Raw genomic sequence first — 25704 nt, forward strand, 5'->3', positions numbered from 1 at the left:
AAGAATTTTGGGTATATTTCCTACTCCGGCCATCAGTCATCAAGGTGCATTTCGACCCATCATACATGAACTTGCAAGACGCGGACACCAAGTAACAGTTCTTACTACGGATCCAGCGTTTCCTAAAGACAAACCGCTCCCAAACTTAACAGAAATTGACGTCCATGAACTGTCGTATGCTGATAAAGATGAATGGCTTGAAAAATCTGAAAACTCCAAAGAAGGTTTCTTCAGAGAGCTTAAGAACATATTTAAAAGAATGACTGTTTTGGTAGAAATGCAGATTCAAGTACCCGAATTCAAGGAGTTGTATAAGCAGAAGTTTGATTTATTGTTAGTTGAATCTTACGTTCGTCCATTGTTGGGATTAGGTCACGTGTTTAAAGTACCGCTTATTCAAATCAGCTCTTTGGGAGGTGGACCTTCTGCTTATAGTTCCTTTGGGGCACCATCTCATCCACTTTTGTACCATTCAATGATTTCTCAGAAGCTGTATAACCTTACGCTCTTCGAAAAAGCACAAGAGCTGTTTAAGAATTATTTTCTTGAATACATAGTTGCACAAACCGAGGAGTTTGATTATGAAATGATGAGACGAAATTTCGGTGAAGATGTGCCAAATTACGAGGAGCTACAGAAAAATGTACAGTTATTACTGTTGAATGAGCATCCCATCTGGGCGAATAATCGTCCAGTGCCTCCAAACATATTATTTGTTGGAGGTATTCATCAACCAAAGGACGAGGAGTTCTCTAAGGTTTAAACTATCAATGTATCATATATTTGGTTTAACAGAACGGGGGATAACATGTAGACGACTAATAAACTTTTAAGTGAAATCTCTGCCCATGCCCCATCATCACTTCTCACTTTCAAAAAGCAGGCCTTTTAATATCGGTTTACTCTTTTCTGGAAGAACCATAAGACGTTTTGGTTGTTCAATCAGAAGTTCTACGCACTGGAAATATCAAGATAAAAGAATCAGAAAGAAGGCTTTTATGTTACGTTTTTATCAAAGAAAAGACTTAAAAACCATAAACTTCCAGGAGCTAAAACACGTCTTGGATTCCTCAAAAAATGGTGTTATCTATGTCAGTTTTGGTACTAGTGTAAAGGCATCCGTGCTTCCGCCAGAAAGAATTGAAGCCATGGCAAAAGTATTGTCTCAATTACCTTATGATGTTCTGTGGAAGTGGGACAAGGATGACATACCTGGAAAAGGCAAAAATATTAAACTTTACAAATGGTTCCCACAGCCGTCTCTTCTTAGTAAGTAAAATTATTTTTATAGTCATAACTTTATGTTATGCGTTTTTCGTTAAACAAAATTACTTCCAACCTCCATTAAGAAAAACGATTTATCGATTCAATGAATGGTTTAATCTTATTTGATCGGGTTTTCAGAACATCCAAAGATCAAGCTTTTTATCACCCAAGGAGGTTTACAATCGACGGACGAAGCGATTAATGCAGCTGTACCCCTCCTGGGGATACCGATGCTTGGTGATCAGTGGTACAACGTAGAGAAATATGTGCATCACAGAATTGGCCTTCAGCTCGATATTCATCAGCTTACAGAAGACAACTTTAGGAATGCAATTGAAACACTTATTCGAGATAAGAGGTATACGATTTTATTCATATAAGATGATGTATTAGGTCCTTATTATGAAATATACGTTTTTTTTCGTACTGGCCAAAGTGGCCTCAAGAATCTTCTCTTTGGTTAGGAATTCAAAATCCATGCTTTTTACAACTATTTAATTTGCTTTATTTTGTGCATTTGTTTTTCGTAAACGATGATTCATTTCATTTTCCCGCATTATTATTTTTTCTTTGCATCACTCTATTTATTAAATGGAAACCATGAAATATCGCATTATTATCTAATACGATTGCCACCGTGGCACCAGTGCCGCAGAAACGGCTCAAAGGATTAATGACATTTGGATAACCTCAAACCGCCTTCAACGATTTTATTGATTCCCGTCCGAATTTTTGTAATTCTTGTAAATGCGTCAATTAACCTATAAGCTAATAAAAAAATACATATATATATATATATAGATATAAGCAATCAATGAGCTACCTTTAGCTATGGTAGATACTTTAATTAATTAAATATATTCTATAATTCCAAAACGCTAATTTCATATGCAAGGACCTAATATTTGTTCCAGTAAGGAAAAAGTAGGTCTAATTGATCTCGGCTCAGGACTTTAAATGAAACACATTTTAAGAAAGGCACTGTTGTCTCTTTTCATTACAGCATAAATATAATGTGATAGAAAGAGAAAGCGAGGCTTTATGAATTAGGACCTCAGTTTATAGACATGATTATTTTTATTTCTAAATTTAAAATGTTAATTAAGAATCAATAAGATGCCTTTAGCTATTGTTAGCGACTTTCAATGACTAAGTATATAAAATAAAAAACGCCTTTTATTTTTTTTATAAATAACACAAACTAGGCGTTATTAAAATAATAATAATTAATTAGGCGTCATTTATTCTTGTATGTATTTAAAACTTAGTATGATTTTTTTAAATAGCTGGTGCTTTATCTGTCATCTCTGACTTGTTTAAGCTTGTCTGCTCTCCGTGCAAGAGGGTGATCTCTCTTCCTTTTCCCTGGTGGTCTTTCCACCTTATCACCCTTTTTGTCTCTCTGACCTTCTTCATGCAAGCGGTATGGCCCGACCATTTACTTTAAGGTTACACAAAGGGACAGTGCAGCTTTTGATTTCTTGTTTCGTTAAGTTCACTTTTTTAATATACAAAGCAAAAACAATTACCAGGCACCCGTCCACCCCCTCACCTCACATAGTCCCAGCAGGAAAGTCAGACTAAAACCTTCCATTTTTATTAAATTATTAACTAATATTAACAGATATAACCTGATCGTAAGGAAACGACTTGAATATAAAAAAGAATACTCTCTTATTCATAAAAAGTGTTTCATCCCTTTTTATTTTCTTCTTTGTTAACTGACGCCATGTTTTTTTCAACTGATTTTAGGAAACCGTTTTAAGACAATATATTTAAAAAGTATACTTTACGACTATTATTTAAATTAATTCTTGTTGTAATCTTAATACGTCCCTTATTAGGTTATCCATTATACCGTTAAGTTCAAAGGTTTCAGGTAATAAGTTTTACAGATTTAACTTATGTTTTAAAGTGACTATTTAACAATCTAACGGACTTAGGTGTAACAATATTTTAACGATAACTAATATTTCTATTTCAGTTACAAAGAAAACATAGTAAAATTACGTTCTCTTATGAGAGAGCATCCCGTAGGACCCTTGGAAATGGCAATGTGGTGGATTGAGCATATACTTAAGTATGGTGGAAGTCATTTGAAATCGCCAGCCGCTGGCATGCCACTAATGGAATACTACGAAGTACCACTGCTATTAGCCGTAATTGCTATTATCATCGCTGTTACAACTGTGATGATATTTACTGCTATTTTTATTTGGAGGATGGTTAAGGGTTGTTTTAAATCTAGGATAATGAAGAAAAAAATTAAATCGAACTGATCTATGGTAAAGTAGCGTATTTATTCATAAAAAAACTCTTTAATTAAATAAAGAAGTCGCGCAGAATCGCTGTTTTTATTCTGTTATTCTCAATATTTCTAACAAAGCCAAACAACAACAACAAAATATTAAGGAAAGGATTTGATAGCAAATCAAGAAAATTTATTTATTTCCAAGAACTAAAACTGACGTGATTGAAAATCAATTATTTGCCAAAAAAGAAGGTGGCATCAAAGCAGATGCTTTATATAAAGATAAAGTTTTGTTGTAAGTCTAGAATTATTAAACTGTTTGCTAATGATTTAAAAATCTTCCTAAAATGTAGAAGTGTTCACGGGCCAAGAGTGCTTAGTTTCTAATCAATTTCTTATTTAAGGGAACTAAGCGTAGTGCCCTATGCTAAATTTAATATTAAATTTTTAATTTGAGTGAGCGGACGGACGTGGCGAAGTTTGTTTTATATAGTTAATTCTGTTGAGTCGTGCGCCGGCTCAGGTAGCGCGCAAGCGAGATCGCATGTTATTGCCTTTATATTCGCACGCGACTACCTGAGCCGGTCCGCGGCGACCAGACCGCTTTCGCACTCCGTATTTCATAGATATAAATTTTGGTAATTTTATTATTTGCGTTGAGAACATATCACTCCGCTTAATTTTATTTCTTTTGTTGTGCTATTTCTTCTACAAAACTTTTTACTCCTTCTTTTTATACTTCTGTGACGTGTACAATAAATTTTCTATATTGTGCACTCGGATTTTCTAATTATATCCAAATTACATCGTCACACCCACTATACTAAGAACATGGAATGTTTGTTGAACTCAGAACTGACATTTGAGTGAATTTATTTTATTAATAAACATTTCATAATACAGTTCACTTGAGCAGTGTTAGCCTAGTTGCTGCTGCGAGCGACTCTCATCCCTGAGCTCGTAGGTGCGATCCCCTGTGCACCAATGGACTTTCTTTCAATGTGCTCATTTAACATTCGCTCGAACGGTGAAGGAAAACATCGTGAGGAAACCGGCTAGCCTTAGTCCCAAAAATTCGACGGCGTGAGTCAGGCACAGAGGGCTGATCACCTACTTGCCTATTAGAATAACAAAAGATCAGGAATGAAATACAGAAATCTGAGGCCCAGACCTAAAAAGATTGTAGCACCATTGATTATTATTAATTAACACTTCATTTCATGTGCAGAATATTATACAATTGACATAATTGAATTAAAATAATTGTAATTGGCGGCCTTATCTCTTGAGCCATATCTTCCAGGAGACCACTGTGAGGGAAAAATATTTTGTAAGGTAAGCGCAAGAAGTGTAACAATACATAAGACAAATAGTTATTTAGTCGAAACAAATGATACAAAAGGAATCATTAGGAAGATCAAATTTATAAGAAAGTATTAAGACATCTTCGATTGCTAATTTGGCGGCCAGAGACTTCAAATTCTCATCATTCGAGTTTTGTATAATTCATTCGTAAGAGCAGTAACCAGGAGAATAATGGCACAATCTTGAAAGAAAGTATAGGGTGATGCTGAAGCGGGTAAAAAAATCATCAGGTAAGGTAGGTAAGCATAAGTAAGGTGCACAGAGCTTACTATTCAGAGGGTCCCATTTTACCCACTCAGGTGTCTAACATTAACAGACGTGGACTTTAGGGAAAACTATACTCGAATTGGACACACATGACACAATGCATGGAAATAATTAATGAACTGCATTGACTAACAGACGTTTTTGAGTGAACTGACAAAAGGGTTGAATAGATACTAAAAGGAATAGTTGATCTTTTTGTAAATATTTTAATCTAGTACTGTTAACTGTTGTGTTATTTTTATTCTATGTGTATTTATTGTTTTGAATTTTATATAACTGTAAATAGTTGCCGCTTTGGATTAAAAAGTAAGAGTAGCTTATATTGTTAAAGATAAAATAAAAATAAATAAATTATGTCTACAAGTCTGAATACTATTTAAAAATAGTGCTTTTGAGTCTTAAACAGGTCCGAATTACCCTCTATTGAAAATAATGTCAAATGTATAGAAAAATAGATGCCTCGTGCACGATAGAAATCTTATATATAAACAAGTTACCAGACAAACAATTCAAAAATCATTTACTCATATTGGTAACACAATGTACACTTATGAACGTCAAAAAAATAAATATGTTTACATTAAATGCTTCTAATTTTACATTTACTGCCAGTTGTCAAATAAAGGGCGTAGAACGGAAGAGAAGAACTGGCAATAAACTCTCCGCCACTATTTTTAATCGCCAAGTTTTTTTTGTTTAACACAATGTTTGTAAGGAGCTGCAATCATTACACCATGGTCCACATGACATCTTAAGTAATTAATTATAATAAAATAAATTAAAAACAAAGACTTGTCTCAGATTGTCAAAGATCCCCTATCAGCAGGAGGTATGGTGAAATACAATAGGAACACGCACTTACATCCTCGTGGGAACAACACGGAAATACATAGTCGATACGACTAATATCACCGCATACAAGAATTCAAGTACGACCAGTAGTAATGCAGAGAACAACGATGTGAATCGATGTCGATCCCTAACCTTACCTCACAGATACTTAGTTAGCGTGATTCAGACGTCATTTCATGACATAATTAGATTACCGCCGTAGATTATAGATGTCACTATATATTGAGTTCGTAGTTCCGATTAGTTTCTTAATACACCCACGGAGCACTCCTCAAGTTTTCAAACAAAACTCAATCAGTAAAATGATACTACGTATCATATGTACAAATTCAGATTATGATTAAAATACTATTTATAAGTAACAAAATTAACACTTATGTACGTGAGTAAAGTAATTCTAAATTTACGGTTACTGTCAGCTTCCAAATAAAGGCAAGAACTGGTAACAAACTCGTGATTCTTTCAAATCCAAGTTTCTAATGGAGTTGCAACCAATTCAACATGCAGTCATTAATAAAAATAATTAAAACAGGAGATAATGTAGTCCATATGGGAGGGTTTACCATATTTACACCCCACTCATATTTTGTTAACAGAACAACATACTCTTTACAGAATCAATATATAAATTTATCCAAGATTGTTCCAATCAATAAAAACATTTTGGACGAAAACGTCTTAGCTTGACAAGGGTCAGCTGTAATTACATCTATTGAATTCCTATTGACTTCGATTAATTACAGACAATTGGATTTTGTTCCAGGATCGTTAATTTCAGATTTCTTAACGCTAATAAAAGTACATACTGATGCATTACATACATTAGGTACTGTTATCATCTCTGAGTGAGAAGCCCCCACTAACTCCTTCCAATTAACCGTATTAATAAAATAAGAGCGGTTGGTTCAATCGTCGACGGCCAGTCATTTTCCGAACGACTTCATTCCTTGACGTAACGTAAAGATGTGCGGTCTCTCTGGACCTTCTACCGTATCTACCATGGACATTGTTCAGAGTAGTTGTGCGTCCTTCTACCCCTGAGCGTTTTATAAGGCAGATTGTTGCCGTGTACCACCACTATGTAGAACCAGCTGCACAGTAAAGTATTTCCAAACCAATTCAAATTCCCTTATATCCCTTCAAGAAAAGAGCGTACCAGTTCTTCTCTGGCAATGTAAGAGCCTATTGGCAGCGGTATCAATTAATATTGGATGACCCTTCTGCCCATTTGCCCTCTGTTATACAAAAAAAAATATATGCCGATGGATACTAAGTTATTCACCTCCTAAGATTATTCAAAACGATTAAACTATTTACTACTGTGACCTAGAGTTGTTAGAATTATGTCACATAATTTAAATCTATTTTGGGCACTTTTTATAGGCATAGCTCGAGAAACTATAGCCAGATTCCGATGCCATGAAATTTTGTCGCGCGTGGATATTCTAGTGATAATTTTATCAAATATTTAATAGCCTGCATACGCCAATTACAAATGCCAACACAGTTGAGAAGGGATGTTACAACTCAAGACTGACAATAAATTATAGAGTTGGGTGTTATTTGTCATATTGCTACTATCATTAGTTTTTGTTGTTACTTTGTAATATTTTGTCTTGTTTTCTTTTTTGTATTGTGAGACTGTTCAAAGTTACTGCAAACAAATAATTGTATATTGTTTGCCCCGGTGAACAAAGTCGTATAGGCAAAAACTATTATTTTTTTCAGGAAATATATAAGAAGGTATTGCTATTATTACTACGACGAGCAGTGTTGGCCTATTGGCTTCAGCGTGCGAATCTCATCCCTGAGGTCGTAGGTACGATCCCCGGCTGTGGACCACCAATGGACTTTCTTTCTATGTCCGCATTTAACATTCGCTCGAACGGTGAAGGAAAACATAGTAAGGAAACCGGCTCGCCTTTGACCCAAAAACAAGTCGACGGCATGAGTCAGGCACAGAAGCCTGATCACCTGCTTGCCTATTAGATTACCAAATGATCATGAAACAGATACAGAAATCTGAGTCCCAGACCTAAAAAAAGGTTGTAACGCCATTGATTGATTGATTCATTGCTATTATTATTAGGATACTAAGTATATTACCTATACAAATATATATATAAAATGAAAGCTATATTTTTCCTATTAGACAATTGTTGTTGTTTATTTAAGGTAAATAGTAAAAAAATAACTATTCTTTATTAATTTATCTAATTAGACTGAAGAGAAAATTTATTTAGTTGCGATTGTTTCCATCGTTAAACAAAATTACGGACGACACTGTAACCGCAATTATGATGACAAATTTTGACGAATGTCTAGAACATAATAATTTATTACCACTCTTTTCGCGGAAATATTATGACCTTGGTGAAACAAACATGTATTATTACCAATAATTATATATCATGAAATTGTCGCATTAACTTTTATGATTATTTGGTAGAATTAAAATGTAAACTAAAACTATCTTTATGGTTGTTGCGATCTATTTCAGGAAATTACAATTTGGTAAATGAGTATTACTGACATTTTGTACAAAACAATCCGTAGAATAAATACATCCTCGTGTTTCTAAAAAATATTACAGTTATAGTGTATTAGTATCACCCAAGGAAGTCAAAAATGAGAAAACATTAAACAGTCGTAATTCTGCTTTACGACTACTTTTGTACGGCAAGCGATGTTGTTAATGTGTATTTTGAAAGTCATAATAATGCAGAAGAGGGCATCTGTGCTATCTCCAGCTGCTATTGATGTATAGATGTCTTAGCCTTCCGTTTGATGACTCTGTAACATAAATATTTCTATAACTGATTCTATAAACACGAAATAAATCACACAAACTTTGCATGTTAATAGTGTTAAAATCAAGCGCCGAAACGCTGGCAAACAACTAATTTTCAAGTACTTGGTATTCAGTTCACACGACTTTGACCGCTATATAATTTTAAATTAGATTCAAAACAGCTTGGGAATGTTTTGACGAACAATTAAACTTGTTAGGTACGGAAATTTTGCATCTCGTCACTTCATAGGGCAATAGCACACTAGCGGCCAGGTCGCAGTGGCCAGCGAGAAAGATAGTGAGACATTATTATGAAATCGCCATGGAACACGAGTACCTGGTCGAGCGCGGCCAGCGGCCCCATCGAGTCGCGGCGGCCAACACATCTGTTGGTCGCAGGCCGCTGCGGCCACTGAGATCAAATTGAACTGTAGATAATCACTAGTGTGCGTGCGCCGTGCCCTATCCGTGGCAGCTGTGACGTATTTATCAGTTCTTTGAACGAGGACTTGTTCATCCGCAAATAATAAAAGAATTTGTTATCATATTGCTTAATGTGGGAGAAATATCTATGAAATAATCCCTTTGTAAAACTTTCACTTTTCATTGTTTTCTCCCTTTGTTTTTTCACTTCTTACTTGAGAGATACACAAACCCTGCTATTTCGTCAATGTCCATTTTCTGCGCTGTATTTGCACTGACGAATGTAGCTGCGGTTTTGGCCGCTAGCGCGATATTGCCCTAAGAGTAAGATTCAGAGTCCAGACTGAACGTGATATCGAAAATGTGGGTTTAATATACGGGGACATATATGTATAACGTCATCACACTCGAGTTCCTAGTTTCTTAATTAAAAGAGTAGAATTTTCTTCAACACATATAAAGTATTAATAAAGAAAACACATAAAGAAATAAAAACATAATACAGTATTCACTTTTATAAATTGTGATGAATAATAAATTATGATAAATAACATTGGTCTATAATATCATCGTTATAATTTTATATATACATACTCATAAATAAATTATTACATTCATTTAGCACAACAAATACAATCAATCGTATGGCGTTGATAATACAAGAAATTATTGTCTGTAAGTAGTTACTCAGCATTATTTATTTATGTTATGAAATATTACCTACTACTGACCTTGCCCGTACGAGTACAACAATGTGACGAAAATAGCTTGTCTTTACGAAATCGATAAGACGTATCAGACACGGATTTCCTGATGATGGGTGAATGATGATCACCTTTTGCCCTTCAAAAACATATCAATTTTGCTAAAACAGAAATGTGTTTGCATCGTGCCAAATTATGAAAATTAATATACAGCCAAATGTTAATAAAGCACGTATTAGGTACGTTAAATCTTCGATATAGGCATCAGAAAAAGTGTTTTGTTAATATTATCTTATATAATTTCCTCATATTATATCAACATTACCTTTGTTGACTTTTCCACTTATTATCATGACAATTCCAGTCTGGGGAATGATATAAAAACTAAAATAACCTGCCATAAAATGCTGACTAATGCAAAGTTTTTACCTACTGAGCTAAGAAACGGTCATAGATAATAAATAATGACGACATGAGTGTCACGATGACAAAAGTGATAATATTACAATTACAATAATGACATGGGATAAACGATATCAAAAGCTACAGACTTATATCACCGTGATTGTGCTGTTAACTAAATAGTCTTTTTATTAAAAAAAATTGTTACTTCTAAGTATATTACATTATTATATAGAGCATCTTAATATTGTTGCAATTCAAATTAGGTACATTACATTATTACAATTTAATGTAGGTACAAGTATGTAGATTTATAACAAGAATACCAGCCTACAACAATTATAAATCTGGGCTTTACATTTTTGTGTATTTCGTGATAATTAATTTTTCATAGTAGACGAGTAGTAAGCCTCCACACAATGTTTTCATTTACCGTACGAGCGAAGATTAAATTCGCTCTTAGTAAGAAAATTGAAAAAAAAAATGCTTTTAATTTTTTTATTTACTGCCAGTTCTCAAATCAAGACGACGGACAGACAATCCGACGCGTGGTCCGTGTTATTCATAAAGACAGAATATGTTCGTAGAATTCCAGCGATGATCCGCAAAATTGGCTTAAAATGTTGATATCATTCTTAATTAATGAGGAAATCATCAAAAATTAAATATAACGGCGTTTATTATCTGCGGTGGAGATTACGCCAAAAATAAAACACTTCTTCACCACGTGATCTTGTCCAGATATAAGGGCAGTCTAACGCCATGGTATCGCAGTATAACAAGTGAAGCAAGTTAGTGACAACAGACTTTGTGATTTCACAATGTATACACTAACAATTTTAGTGTTATCATATGGATTGACGGTAGCAAATACAGCAAAGATTCTCGCGGTATTTCCAACTCCATCTGTAAGCCATCAAGTTGTGTTTAGACCATTAATGCAAGAATTAGCAAGACGAGGACATGACCTAACAATCATAACAGCAGATCCGATATACTCTGCCGGTAATTCTCCGAAAAACTATACAGAAATAGATGTTCATGATATTTCATACAAAATCTGGACTGATGTTTTTACACACGGTGTTAAATTTGGAAAGAAAGATGATATGTTCGCACAGATGAAGAGTTTTACAGTTATTAATCCTAACGTGGCAATTGCCCAATTTAAGCATCAGCAAATTCAAGATTTGTACAACAGAAAGGAAAAATTTGATTTGATTTTCATCGAAGCTTGGCAAACACAAGCTTATTATTATTCTCATCTATTTAAAGCTCCGGTAATATTATTAAGTTCATTTGGTATGTTTGGAAATGAAGATGCTGCTGTAGGTGCTCTAACGCATCCTTTTTTGTTTCCAAAACTAGTGCAACAAAGAACATATAATCTTACATTTTGGGAGAAAGCTAAAGAGTTATACAGAAATTACTGGTTTCGAAAATTGTGGTCAACAATGGAAGAAGATGATCGTGATTTATGGGGACAGCTTTTGGGACAAAATGTGCCTGATTTTAAGGAAATAAATAATAATATTGATATGATGTTTATAAACGTTCATCCAATGTGGATAAGCAATCAACCTCTGCCACCTAATATCATTACAATTTGGGGTATTTATAAAAACCAAAGGAAAGCTTTACCTACGGTACGTACTTAATATACGCTATAAAAAACTTAAAATAATGTAAATCTATATGGGTTTGTTGTTAAAGGTGTATTTTAATTAAAAATAATTTTTAAAAGCATTAATTCAAATATATATTTACTCTTTCAATTCCGGTTTTACTCTTTCAAAACAACCAGTTTCTTTAATTGTGAACGCAACACTATAAGTATATACTTTTTCAAGGTTTACGGGTTACGGTTGCATTGAAATCCTGGGCGAGTCACTTGTTTACAACATTAACAATTAAATATCATCTAACAAAAAACTATATTTTTCAGGATCTTCAAAATTATCTTGACTCATCCAAAAACGGTGTGATTTACTTAAGTTTTGGTTCCAACGCTCACTCATCAGTTCTACCTCCTGCTTGGATACAATTATTTGTTCGCGTGTTTGCTAGATTAAAGTATGATGTATTATGGAAATGGGAAAAATCAGAACTACCTGGTAAATCGGAAAACATCAAGATATCAAAATGGCTTCCACAATCCGATTTATTAAGTAAGTAACGAAGTTCCAGCCGTGTGGTAAATATTTAGTTATAAACATTCAATAGAACCTTTTTAAGGAATTTAAACGCGAATTTGTCAGATAATTTATCTGTAAACTCAATGTAGCAGAAGTCTAAATTAATGTAATGTAAGTACTTTTACTTAAAATATATTTCAGTTTATTTTTTAACGAAATCAATATTTACTTATTTTCTTTTGCTCTAATAGTTCAACTATATCCATAGCATTAGATCAATATATACATAGCATGAGCGCAGGTGTAAAAATTATTGTAGAATATTTTTTTTATTCATATTTAAGTAATTTTGTACATCTTATAGGACATCCAAATGTAAAACTGTTCATTACGCAAGGTGGTTTGCAGTCCACTGACGAGGCTATAACAGCTGGAGTACCAACAATAGGACTGCCGATGCTTGGAGACCAGTGGTTTAATTTAGAAAAACATGTTTATTTCAAAATTGGTAAAAAACTTGAAATGGAGACCCTCACTGAAGAAGAGTTAGAAACAGCTATTCATACCGTTATAAATGATTCCAGGTATGTCTATTAATAAGTCAATTTGAAAGGATAACTTTAGATTAAAGAACTGTTATTTTTTGTCTGTTATTTGTTGTTGTTATTGAATAACAATATAGAATTCCTTAGTAAAATCATATTTATTATATTTGAAAGAATTATGAGGTAGCACCTTAACTAGTAAACTTAAACTAGTTCATGTTCAACAAAATAAATTTATAAAAATCCTATTTTTATCCTACTCTTACTTCCACTAAGAAACTATACACTGACACAAAATTAATGAAAATTAAGCATCCGTATCCACAACACGCATTTAAGTTTTAAAAAATTTAACTTCAATCCCACACATCGCCGGCATAACACTTATAATATAACCGCGAAAATATCCCCAACGCCCAAATAGCCCGAGTGGTAAACTCTAATCCAATAACTGCGTACGACGGTGGTGTGATATATTTTACTTTTTATCTTTTTCATCATCATTATCATCAATGATTAACAGCCCCTTGTGGGCTTAGCCTCCTAAAGTACACATCGCCATCGCAATCTAACCAGGGCTTCCCACTTCCAATTGCGAACCCCTATTGCTTCGAGGTCTTTCAGAACTCCATCCCACCAACGCAGCCTCGGTCTACCGGGTTTCCTCTTGCCACCGGGTTAAATAAGGCTTTAGGTTTTCAATGAGAATAAACTTCTTTAAAACTAAAATAGAATATTTTTACAGTTACAGGGATAACATAGTAAAACTCCGGACACTCATGGAGGATCAGCCACAGAGTGCGTTAGATCGCGCGGTGTGGTGGACAGAGTATGTACTGCGCCATGGAGGCGCAAAGCACCTTAGACCTGCGAATGCTAATATGTCCTGGATTGAGTACTTTGAAGTAGAATTTGTACTAAAATTAGCAACTCTCTTACTGCTTTCATTGGTGCTAGTCATAGCTGTTTTGTATTTTACGTATATCAGTTTTGTACCGAAGCAAAAACTTAAAACACTCTAAAGGGATATAAAAAATTCCGTGTTAAGAAAATCTCAAATAAATTAAGCCCTTACTTTAAGCCAACGTAATATATTTTTAAAATTCATGTACAAATAAAAGTAAAAGATGACACTGTTCAAGATAATTACATATTTCTTGAATGATTTTTGTGTTTTCTTGCCTTTTCAAACAAGGTGTCCCTGCAAGTTATATTAAATGCATTTTTAACGTCAATATTCACAAAATACAAAATTTTTCGCGATCTTGTTTTTCTTTGCATACGCGTATGTTTTATATGTGATTAAAGAATTGTGTAAATGAACGAATAAATTCTCGTTAATATTCGAGTTTTTTTTCAGAAATAAAACGAAGATAATACTTGAGAAAGTAATATAATGTTATAATGGAAGTTTTATCATCCAAATAACTAAATTACTTGCAAATAATTTATTTGTTATCGAAACTGTGTAACTTCCAATAGCGATCACGATAGTGATCCAATGAGATTTTGTACTGCGCGATTCCATGGTTGCGACATTAGCTTATACGAAAATTGAGAACTACGTGGGTAACACTGAAAATGTTTTGAATTATATTGCATTAATTTGTCACTTGTTTTGTGAATTGGTGGTAAATTACACGTGAAAATGAACCTAACGCAAGAAAATTTTCGGTCAGTGATTTAGTATGACTTTCGTTGTGGGCTTACTCAACAAAAAAGCTAAAATAGGCAGCGATTAGCATTTCCTGATGAAGCCCCATCACGTGTCACTATTTACAATTGGTTTAACGTGTTTAATCTTGGCTTGGCGTAGCAATCTCAATGATGATCCGCGTGAGAGACGTCCTTTCACAGCGACTACTGAAGATTACATCAGTGCTGTGCGACGCATGATAGAGGAAGATAAGAGAGTGACCTATCAGCAGATACGGGCAAGCCTAGACATTGGTTTGATTCAAGTTCAAAAAATATTACACGAAGATTAAGGCGTCAGGACTGCGTACCAGACGGATTCTCCATACTTTAACAGATGACCAGAAACACCTTCGCATGGACTGGTGTCGCCAAATTTTAGATAAGTTCAACAGCGGTGACTCAAATTCTCTATTTGACATCGTCACAGGTGATGAAAGCTAGCTAGGCTATAAGCTAGGATATATTGCTACGAACCCGAAACCAAAAGGCAATTAGCTCAGTGGGTGGATCAAGGTAAAGAAAGGAAGAAGTCAAAGAAAAAAGATGTTTGCATTTTGCGACAGTTGTGCTCGAAGATGCAAGGACAGTTACTGCAGACTAGTATGTCAATCACTGTTTGCGTATCTTGGAAAAAATTCGACAGCAGCGCCCTCCAAGCACGATCTTCCTTCACCACGACAATGTTCAGCGCACTCCTCAAAACGGACTGTTGAATATTTTAGTATGGCAGGTGTCGCGATAATGAGTCATCCGCCATACAGTACCCCCCCTGGCCCCCTGCGACTTTCATTTATTACCAAACACTAAAGATACAATTCGCTTTACGAGCCCTGAAGATGTGGTGAAAGCGTACGAATATGCCATAGAAGAGACAATCAAATGCGAGGATGTGTAAAGAGGAACGGAGATTACTTCGAAAACCAATAAAAGTATTGGCAACTTTCTACATTAAGCTGTTTTTCATTTTCTAAACCTGTTCAGTGTTACCTACCTACAGGTACATACATCGGACTGGCATACAAAAACCGAAGTATCGCTGTCGCTGGAAGTCACAGAGTACCTACTACCCTACCTACCTACGGGTACAATCAGGGTATACGTCAAGAGCATTTAGTCACAGTAGCAAAGTATATCACTACATTTTATGAAATGGATAGATAGGAGTGATTCAAGACGTTTTGTTATATATTTGAAGAGGTTTACGCTTCGTAATCCGAAGGAGGGCCGCGTCGCTAGTATAATATTAAAGTAAATGCCTTTAAAATCTAAAGCATTATTCATTCTAAATGTAAAAGTTCGTGTACCCTTCGAGCTCGGTTTTCTACTTAGTTGGGTTTGTTTAAGCATGTGGACTTTGTACCACGAGGTCTGTTTATTTAACGTAATTCGATGAAAATTTGTTCTTAATATTTTAAACGAAAATTAAAGAAAGTAAAAGATACGTAAAGTAAAAACTCAAGATTTACAATTTATTTACCTAATCCAATAAGGTAAAAATATAATAATTGCTGTGATTTTCTCTGTTATAATTTGTGTTATATGCGTTAGTAAATAAGATATGCAATGAACGCAATGCATTGCACATTGCAATTTTAAAATAATAAGCAGCATTAGCCGAACGTGCGACTCTTAATCCTAAGGTTTCTCTTCAAAGCAACAACTGACTTTTCTTTCTTAGTGCGTAATGAACACTTGTTTGTACAGTTAATGTTAAGACCGTGTCCAGGATGTAACAAAAAATGTTAAATAGAGATAACAATTTTACTACTTCTTTGATGTGACCCCTATCGTTTAGAAATTAAACTGAAAGAATAGTTGAAAACTAATTAGAATTATTATATATTTCTAACTTTCTCAGGAGGTAAAAAATTTCGCAAACTACAGTTGATACATTGTAAGTTATAATATTTTTATGTAGATTGATAAATCTTAAATTTTGTCGCAAATTAAATTTCTGGACGCAACATATTTGATATTTGACAACCAACTAATATGTCAATCCGTTCTCTATGTGGATCGATACCACAGACAAAGAGTCTTTTTAAGTGACGATTACAGATTCGTGTGAGATAACTTTCTTTACTTCGGTTATCCTTTGTGATAGTGCCATTTCAACTCACGTGGTCTCTTTTTAATTTGATCGTTTGTGATAGCGACACTTTACTGCTAAGTGCGCGAGAACTTTTCTCACTTTATAATTATAATTAATGATGCCGAGGAGAAGACGACCTGACTGTCTTTGCAGTTAATTAAATGTGCGAAGAGCTACCTCACGGGCTAACTGCACTGATGACCAAAAAGAGACAGATCAAGAAAATACTCGTATTTCTATGTCAGAATTGCATTCTTTAGTGAGTGACATTGAAGTAGGTAGGCTTAGAATGCAACGTGTTCGTGCACATCAAAAACAACAACAGCGAGTACCGCATAATGAAATTGAGCTATTCCGCAGACGCAGTGCTCCTCTGATTCTGGAACGAGCTGCATTCCGCTATGATCAGTCAATAGATTATTGTGCTGACAAATCGGTAACAATTGGGAATGATGATAATTTGTAAATATTGTAAGGCGTTAAAATACAGATGAATCTACTGGATTATGTTGTGCTGAAGGCAAGGTAAAATTGCCACAACTGCTCCCACCGCAATTGGTTTAGTTTGTGGGATTGGAAATGATTCTAAGCACTTCTTGGCCAATATTCAGAAATATGACATCGTTCAAATACGAATACACTTGTTTATTCACAGTTTTGTCAGTTAACACAATCAAAAGCTGAAATCATTCAAAATGTGTTTCCAGATGTTGCTCAATATTACTTATTCCATGATTGGTACAGCGAACGAGCTATACTAGCTACAAAAAACACTGATGTAAATGGATTAAATTTAAAAATTGAAGATGACATTCCTGGCGAAATGAGGACAACTAATAAAGATGACGTCGTGACTTATCCAGCGGAATATTAAAACTGATTTATTTTTATTTTATTGACTTATCAACTTTCTTTATTTTGTATCTTACTAGTTGACCCGACGTTCCAAATAGTGGCCAAAGCATTACAAAATAAGTTCGCCGGATCAGCTAGTTAATAATAAAGTAAACCAAATACATAAAAGTTTTAGAAATTGTCATGGTGTTTCTAAGACAGATACATTATCATATACACACAGACACAGATATGAATAAAGATTTTATTAATTTAATCTAAAGCAGTAACTGTAATACCACAGAACGATTTACGATTTTCCGCTTCATCTATTCACTGACATATACTAGCCGACGTATTGACAAAACGTCAAACTGACGTCTGGATTCAAAAATAGAATTCGCGCACCATTCAAAGAAACTCATGAAAGCTGCACAATACGTCTCTCAGTCATTTGATTTATTACAGGGTTGACACTAAGTTGAAATATTACTTATTTATATATAGCATACAAACTGAAAACTCTTAATACTATATTTATTTTAAAATGCCATAAAGTAGATAATGATATGATATAATACTTACTTTGCTTTCAAAAACTTTACCAGATTTTCTGAGATATTGATGTCAAAGAGTTTCTTTTTATTTTTGTTTAATACAACTCGCCATTGCGACTGGCAGAATATTTGAACAAACTAACATTGTACCATGATATATACCTGTACTATATTCGAAAAACTTTATAGTTATTATTACTATATTTCAATAAGTTGTATGTGTCGTTGTATCTTACTATGATAAATCAAGTATAAATTACTAGCTGACTCGGCAAACGTCGTTTTGTCATGTATATTATTTGCAGGAAACATTTTTTTTTCAATAAAAATAACCTATCTACTGTAATAAAAAATAGGCGTTGATCGTAGAGGGGTGAAAAAAAAGTCGTCTTAAAAATAAAAACACTTTTTTGGGGTGGAGACCCCTAATCATTAAGGGGTTAGAAAGATTCAATTCTCAGACTTACTGAATATGCATAAAAAATTCATAAGCATCGGTCGAGCCGTTTCGCAGGAGTATGGGATCGAACATTGTGATACGAGAATTTTATATATATATATATAGATAATAAATATATTGTTACTATTATGAGACTCAAATTCTTTATGAGTTTTAATTGACGATTTAGTAGCATATTAATTATCCTAATTGAAAGTAATTCTAAATAGTCTCAAAGATATTTAAACCTCAGTTTTACCCTTAATTTGCCAAGAAATATTTGATTTAAATTATATTTGAAACTTATTGTTCTTTTTCAATGCGTTTATATAATCAATCCACATTAAAATATAATAATAAATAAACCATATTAAACGCCTATTGTATCGGATTTTTTTAATAAAGCAACAGGTAGCAACCCTAATTTCAACCAAATCCCTATCTACGTGAGAGACGTTGTAACCAAGTCACGTCGTATTCTACGAATAGCTTAACAATTCATATATCTGTTGAGATTTTGTCAGCACTTTCTTTGATGCACAGTTCGGTTTAACTGCGGGATTATTTTAGCAAATTTGACAACCCTGCGCCAGTTGCTTGTGTCACCACTGAAGTGAAACTTCGGTAATGAATGTATAATTCCAGGGTGGAAATAAGTGAAGATTACATTGAGACGTGAATCCAAAATGTCAGCAGGGCTAATCACGTCTATTATAACATCCTTACTTAGTAGTCAATATTAATTAGTACTAATATCGCGTCGTTCTTGACTTCATCGACAAAAAATCTAAATCAGTGTTATAACTAAAGTAAAAGTTATGTACCAAATTTCATGTATATTAAATCTTACGATTTGTGAAAGGTTCAATAGAAGCTAATATAAACAGTTACTTTTTGAACTTGGCGGCACACTGTTGTCTAAATAGCCGTTCTCAATAAATCAACTTTATCATTTAACTTTATTTCAATTAATTTACCATAAATAACGGTTAAGTGGACATTAATACAATTGTATAAGTAGTAAACCCTGAGTACATACCCTGTTTTGATATCTCCTTAATACCAAGAAAGGTACACAAATACAGTCGTAAGGATAAGGAGAAAATTAGTAGCAGATATCAGACTAATAATATAATAACTAAATAACATTGAAATAAAATAGTAAACAATACGCTCAAAGCAAAATGCGTCTATCATAACCAGGGACACATACAAGTAACTGTTTCAAATATGACGATTGGTCGTGTTAAAATATTAATGTTTAAAGAACTTTATTTTCTCATTACAAAATTGTATTTTATTTACATGAGAAACATTATGTATATATATACGAGATACACGTCCCAATTTCAGTGTAGTAGATTCACTCTGACATGTATTTTTAATGCCCTTTTGAATTTATTAAACGCGCTAATATTGCGAATTTTAGATGGTAATTGATTAAATAGTTGAACACCCTCATACCTAATTGATCTCTTCAAATAATTTCTGCGTGGCTTTGGCAAGATAAGCAAACTAGCTCGACGAGTTTTGCGTGTGGTTGTGTGTTTGATTTTTTTAAATGATATGCTACTATGGAGAGAGTTATTTACAATTTTTTTTAAATTAAGATACAGGTGCTATAAACATATAGTTGTTTAATCGTCATAATTAGTAGTGTATCTAAATAGTGCTTTTATTAATTTATTAGTAGTATTTGTAAGTTAGAATTATTTTTGCATGCTGTACCCCATATTTCAATTAATAAGTAATATTTTGATAAGTATTTCTATAACAAATATTATAGATCTCTTATCAAAATTTATCAAATAAAAAATATGTATTTTGAATAGACCCAGTTGTTAAGTTTGTGCGTTTAAACAAACAAAACTTGAGATTCAATATATCATTATCCGTGTGGCTACAATGAATGTTGGAAGGGGCAGAAAATGTATGAATTTTGCATGAGTTATAAAACTTTTGTCTTTTATAGTAGTAGTGCCGTGTCGAGTGTTGTTTCAAACATTTTGAAGAACTTTAAACTTTTATACACTGTGATTGTATAATTTTACAATGTTTTTATACATTTTATGGATGTCTGAAAACACTGTAAATTATACGCATTTAACGTGTTTGTTTAAAGTTTATGTATTATTATGTAGTATGTGATTACTTTTTCGAGTATAATCTTGATGAAAAGTTATTATTTATTTATTTATTACCACCATATACGTGGGAAAATGTTTAGAACTGGCCGGTTAGAAACATTGCTAATGAAAACTTTTTATGAATTTCAATTTTAGAACTCTTTGGTAATCTAATGTAGTATATTGCATTCATTTGTCATTTGGTTTTATAAATTAGCGGCAAATCTAAAATTCTTGTAACACGTGAAAATTAACCTAACGTGAGAAAATTTTCGGTCAATGATGTATTATGACTTTCGTTGTGGGCTTACTCAACAACAAAGCTATAATAGGCTGCGATTAGCTTAATGAAGCCCTATCTCGTGCCACTATTTACAATTATAAGCGTGGACGTAGCAATCTCAATGATGATCCGCGTGAGGGACGTCTTTTAACAGCGATTACCGAAGATAACGTCAGTGCTGTACGATGCATGATAGAGGAAGATAAGAGAGTGACCTATCAGCAGATACGGGCAATCCTAGGCTTTTTATGAGTCAAGTTCATTAAATATTACACGAATATTTAGGCGTCAGGAAGCTTTGTACCAGGTGGATTGCCCATACTTTAACCGACGACCAGAAACACCCTCAAATGGGCTGGTGTCACAAAATGTCAATCGCTGTTTGCCTGTTGTCTTGGAAAAAATTCAACAGCAGCGCTCTCGAAGCAGGATTTTTCTTCACCACGACAATGCTTCAGCGCACTCCGCAAAACGGACTGTTGACTATTTGACTATGGCAGGTGTCGAGATAATGAGTCATCCGCCAGACAGTCCTGACCTAGCGCCCGGCGACTTTCATTTATTCTCAAGAACTAAAGATAAAATTCAAGGTATTCGCTTTACGAGCCTTTTGGTGTAGCGTACGAAAATGCCATAGAAGAGACCTCTAAGGAAGAATAGACCCACTGTTTTTCTAGGTGGTTCCATCGAATCCGATGATGTGTAGGAACGGAGATTTCTTCGAAAAACAATAAAATTATTGGCAACTTTCTACATTAAGCCGTTTTTCATTTTCTAAACATTTTCAGTGTTACCTAGGTATAATATATTTTATACAGTATAGGTTACATATTATCTATACAAAAATACATGAAAATTATGGTTAACATAAATTTTACAAAATATTATATAATACACACTTATTGGCTTAATAACGCGGATTAAGTACCCGATAGGCGCTCAACAACGTTTTTTTTTAACTGATCAGCTAACTACCAAATATAGCAAGCTCTGAATTAAGCCGTCATTCTGTTGTTTTCGCGCGGAATTGAAATAAGAGGAGCCTGAACTCCTACGTTCGTTTTTACAGGTGGAATTTGGGAGATTCTGTTGATTTTGAACTTTGGAAATGAATAAAAGGCGACACTTTTAATATTCTGTAACCTCTTACAGAATATTAAAAATGTCGCATTTTAAATAATAACCTCTTATTGTATTGTATTTGACTAATTAATTACCTGTAAGAATATTACTAGCTAGAGGTCTCCGATCGTACTGTGACATCATTTTAAATTTCTTAAGTCGCTGAAGGTACTTTTGCCTATAAGAAAATCTTGAATACCAGATGTTGAAGATCGCATATAAGGGTTCCCTTTTAACTTTACCGGATTCAATAGACTGCACACTAGAGCGAAATTCTAAGTTTTACAACAATCTAAATCCCATTTAAAAATCCGAGAATTCGTGTGATGACTACATTAATAACTTGAGATATAAACGTTAATTTTCTACCTGTACTTTATAGTATACATTACAAGTTGTGTATACTATACATATATAGGTAGTAACGACTGTTTAAAATAAAATAAAACTTTTTACATATCTTGATGTTTAATTACAGTTAAGCCATGTATACGCAATTTAAAAAAAAATGGTTAAAACCGTGATCGTCTTAAATACCTACGTAGTACAACGTTTCAAATTTAAATACAACATAGGCAAGAAACTTAGTTATAACGGGAGCTACGTAAGAAATGGTATTAAAGCCTTAAAGAGTTTTCCAAGAAGATTTCCCAGATATTACGTAGGCAATTTCCTTGTTAATTTTCGACGACCCGGCTGATTAATGGGGAGGAAAGTTTCTTTACCTAATGAGTGTAATTGAAAAATATTGCCAACATTCCGGCGGTTGTTCCGTGATTTTAGCTTTAACAAGAAATCGTCGATTTTGTGGCTAGAGAATGTGAATTTCGACGTTGAAATTTTTAAAAATTACATTTGCTATCTTGGAACCACGCAGTCTTGACCCAGTGCCTAGGCGCATGACCCTCATGCGTTCTGCAGTAATGAATTTGTTTTTAAATTAAAAAAATCATATAATTAAGAAACCACCAACCAGCATCTTAGAGGAAAAATTACATTGTTGATTTTTTTTCGATAGATTTGCCTGGAGATGTTAGTATGAAAGTAATAAATAATATTATTACGTCAATTTCTATCCGGTACCATAATTCCTAATTGAAGCAAAGCGTTTTTTTTTTACTTTTTTGACTATTTAAATTATTAAGGGTTTATGAAAGCCTATCTCTTGTTACACCTTGGATCGTTATGCTCACATTAATGTCAATGCTTGTGGCAGCGTCCATGCATCGGGTTGTCTCCCTCCCTAAAATATGACGAGGGGGCCAATGGCAGGCCATGCCTCATACTCGTGAACAGGTGCTACTTGTGGTGACAGGGCGTACTTAAATTTGTGTATGCGATGATATTAGTTATTTCGACTACGTATTGGCGTGTTGTTCCCACGAGAATGTAAGTGCGTGCTCCTATTTCACAATGCCTGATAGAGGACAAATCTTTGTTTTAATTTATTTTATTATTATTATTTGGCGATTATAAAGAGTGGCGGAGAGTTTATTGCCAGTTCTTCTGTTCCGAGAACGGAAGAGGCGTAGAAACGCCCTTGATTTAAGACCTGGCAGTAAATGTAAAATTAGAAGCATTTATATACATTTCTGTTTTTGACGTTTATAAGCGTACATTGTGTTACCTACATCAATAAATGATTTTGAATTTTATAAATAATCCAGTATTTTAATATGAAGTTATGAAGAATATCCGTGCAGAAAAACCTAAGAATAAATCACGAACCCTATTCCTAGAATATTCATATGAAATCATCTTGCTGGACTTTACTGTTTACGTTCACCGTACACACAATATAACTGTCACAGTCAAGGATGTTTAAAGAAACACAAACATTCTAATCTTTAATTTTTAGAAAACTAAAACTAATTTACTAATACACTTATAGACTTTAAATGACCATGTCCTGAAATAATAACAAGTATTGAAAACTTGAAAAAAAATAAATGGTGATACAACCTTTTTAGGTCTGTGCCTCAGATTTATGTATCTGTTTCATGATCATTTGTTAATATAATAGGCAAGTAGACGATCAGCCTTCTGTGCCTGATTCACGCCGGCGACTTTTTGGGTCTAAGGCAAGCCTTACGATGTTTTCCTTCACCGTTCGAGCGAATGTTAAATGTGCACATAGAAAGAAAGTCCGACGATCGAACCTACGACTTCAGGGATGAGAGTCGCACGCTGAAGTCGCTAGGCCAACACTGCTCTTATCTCTCTGCTCTATGGTAATTTTAATTGTATTTTCATTTTGTTGTAATATGAAAACAATATTTTGAAATAACGTGAAATTAAACAAACAATTATAATGACCTAGTTTTCAATGTATTAATGTAAAATATTTTAATTAAATATTTCTATCACAAAAATATACAGTTACAATTCTTTTAGCCTCATAGGTGTTTCTCCCCAACCACAACGGCTGTAAAACACACATACATCTGTTATAAAACGCCGACTCTTTCGATAACTGAAAACCCATCAAAATTACAAACGAATCTTCTAGCTTAAATTAACTTAAAGAATCTAGAAAAGCCCTGTCTACAGCTACCCTAAGACTCACCAATAAATCCCCTATACGAGGGAACAAAATAACAGATGCATATAACATTGATCGCCGCTTAGAGAACTCATATCTTTCGTGGAACAAATTTCATCTTATCTTCTCGATTTTTCATACAAGATATTCCCTAATACTTTCGCCATGGTTATTTGAATGGAAATTGAGAGTTTTATGAATAGTTTTTTGCTTACGTGAGGAATATGCTTTTCATATATATTGATCATTTTAGTAATATGCTTGTAGACGAGGGTTCTTTTGAAGAGTAAAATTAAGATAATTACTTGAATGTATAAACGTAAAGATATTATCCTAGCTTACTAGTTTGGTTACTGTGTCATTACTAACATAGTAATTAAAGTCACCAAAGGCAATGCTGACTTTGGCATCATTGCCTGGCTGTATTGCAAATTTATCAATTGTAATATACATAATTTTACAAAAGCAGTATATAGCATACCATAAATTTAACGAGATAAGTTTAATGATCTTTAAGTAAATCCACTTTTTAAGTGTTAGGTGGAGTAAGTGAGCTCGAACGCCAGCTCACAAATAATATTTATTTATTCATTAGTAATAATATTAATATGAAACAGAAAATATAACTAAATTGTTACTGTTAAAAGGCACAGTTTTCCCGCCTCTTTAAACTTTTCCTCACATCCTCTTTGGTGAGGAGGATAATATCAAAATCCTCATAATTAGCTAGATGAAACCCGAGACATTGGCGCAGTGCGCAGGTTTTACATGTATTACATGTTTTTTTTTAATACTCCCCTGCCATTTTGTGTCACATTTGGTAATTCATGTTTGTACGAGGCACAATTGTGAGTATCTTGTCGCGTACGGGGCATACTTAAAGAAATGAAGGACAGTAGATATCTATCTATCTATCCACCCATTAAGAATATCGTGCAAAAATAATAATACTTGCAGACTCCATCGACATACGTATCAGTATGTTATTAACTCTAGCATGTAAAATAAAG

The 25704-nt window shown here is 33.8% G+C and overlaps 2 protein-coding genes and 1 long non-coding RNA gene across 3 annotated transcripts; 2 read left to right on the plus strand and 1 right to left on the minus strand.

Annotated features, from left to right (window-relative positions):
- The first annotated feature begins 403 nt into the window (after positions 1–403).
- LOC123711263 (UDP-glycosyltransferase UGT5-like) lies at positions 404–3611 on the plus strand. Its single transcript, XM_045663763.1, has 4 exons — positions 404–643; positions 1047–1269; positions 1405–1624; positions 3251–3611. The coding sequence occupies exons 1-4, from the start codon at positions 476–478 to the stop codon at positions 3543–3545; spliced, it is 906 nt and encodes a 301-aa protein (XP_045519719.1). The 5' UTR covers positions 404–475; the 3' UTR covers positions 3546–3611.
- A 4920-nt stretch (positions 3612–8531) lies between these two features.
- On the minus strand, positions 8532–10340 carry LOC123711264. Its single transcript, XR_006753928.1, has 3 exons — positions 10245–10340; positions 9947–10058; positions 8532–8794 (listed from the first exon to the last, which is right to left on the minus strand). It is a non-coding gene; the product is annotated as an uncharacterized LOC123711264 (long non-coding RNA).
- Positions 10341–11106: 766 nt separating this feature from the next.
- LOC123711262 (UDP-glycosyltransferase UGT5-like) lies at positions 11107–14122 on the plus strand. Its single transcript, XM_045663761.1, has 4 exons — positions 11107–11967; positions 12267–12489; positions 12821–13040; positions 13747–14122. The coding sequence occupies exons 1-4, from the start codon at positions 11143–11145 to the stop codon at positions 14021–14023; spliced, it is 1545 nt and encodes a 514-aa protein (XP_045519717.1). The 5' UTR covers positions 11107–11142; the 3' UTR covers positions 14024–14122.
- Positions 14123–25704: the final 11582 nt, after the last annotated feature.

The sequence above is a fragment of the Pieris brassicae genome, chromosome 6, assembly GCF_905147105.1.
Source record: "Pieris brassicae chromosome 6, ilPieBrab1.1, whole genome shotgun sequence".
NCBI classification, from domain to species: Eukaryota; Metazoa; Arthropoda; class Insecta; order Lepidoptera; family Pieridae; genus Pieris; species Pieris brassicae.

Excerpts from the sequence above, each read along its gene's own strand:
- LOC123711263 (XM_045663763.1), top strand. The coding sequence starts at position 476 with ATGATTTCTCAGAAGCTGTATAACCTTACGCTCTTCGAAAAAGCACAA. Across the intron at positions 644-1,046 it reads ACGAGGAGCTACAGAAAAAT|GAGCTAAAACACGTCTTGGA; the intron begins GTACAGTTATTA and ends ATAAACTTCCAG. Across the intron at positions 1,625-3,250 it reads ACACTTATTCGAGATAAGAG|TTACAAAGAAAACATAGTAA; the intron begins GTATACGATTTT and ends TTTCTATTTCAG.
- LOC123711262 (XM_045663761.1), top strand. The coding sequence starts at position 11,143 with ATGTATACACTAACAATTTTAGTGTTATCATATGGATTGACGGTAGCA. Across the intron at positions 11,968-12,266 it reads AAAGGAAAGCTTTACCTACG|GATCTTCAAAATTATCTTGA; the intron begins GTACGTACTTAA and ends TATATTTTTCAG. Across the intron at positions 12,490-12,820 it reads TCCACAATCCGATTTATTAA|GACATCCAAATGTAAAACTG; the intron begins GTAAGTAACGAA and ends TACATCTTATAG.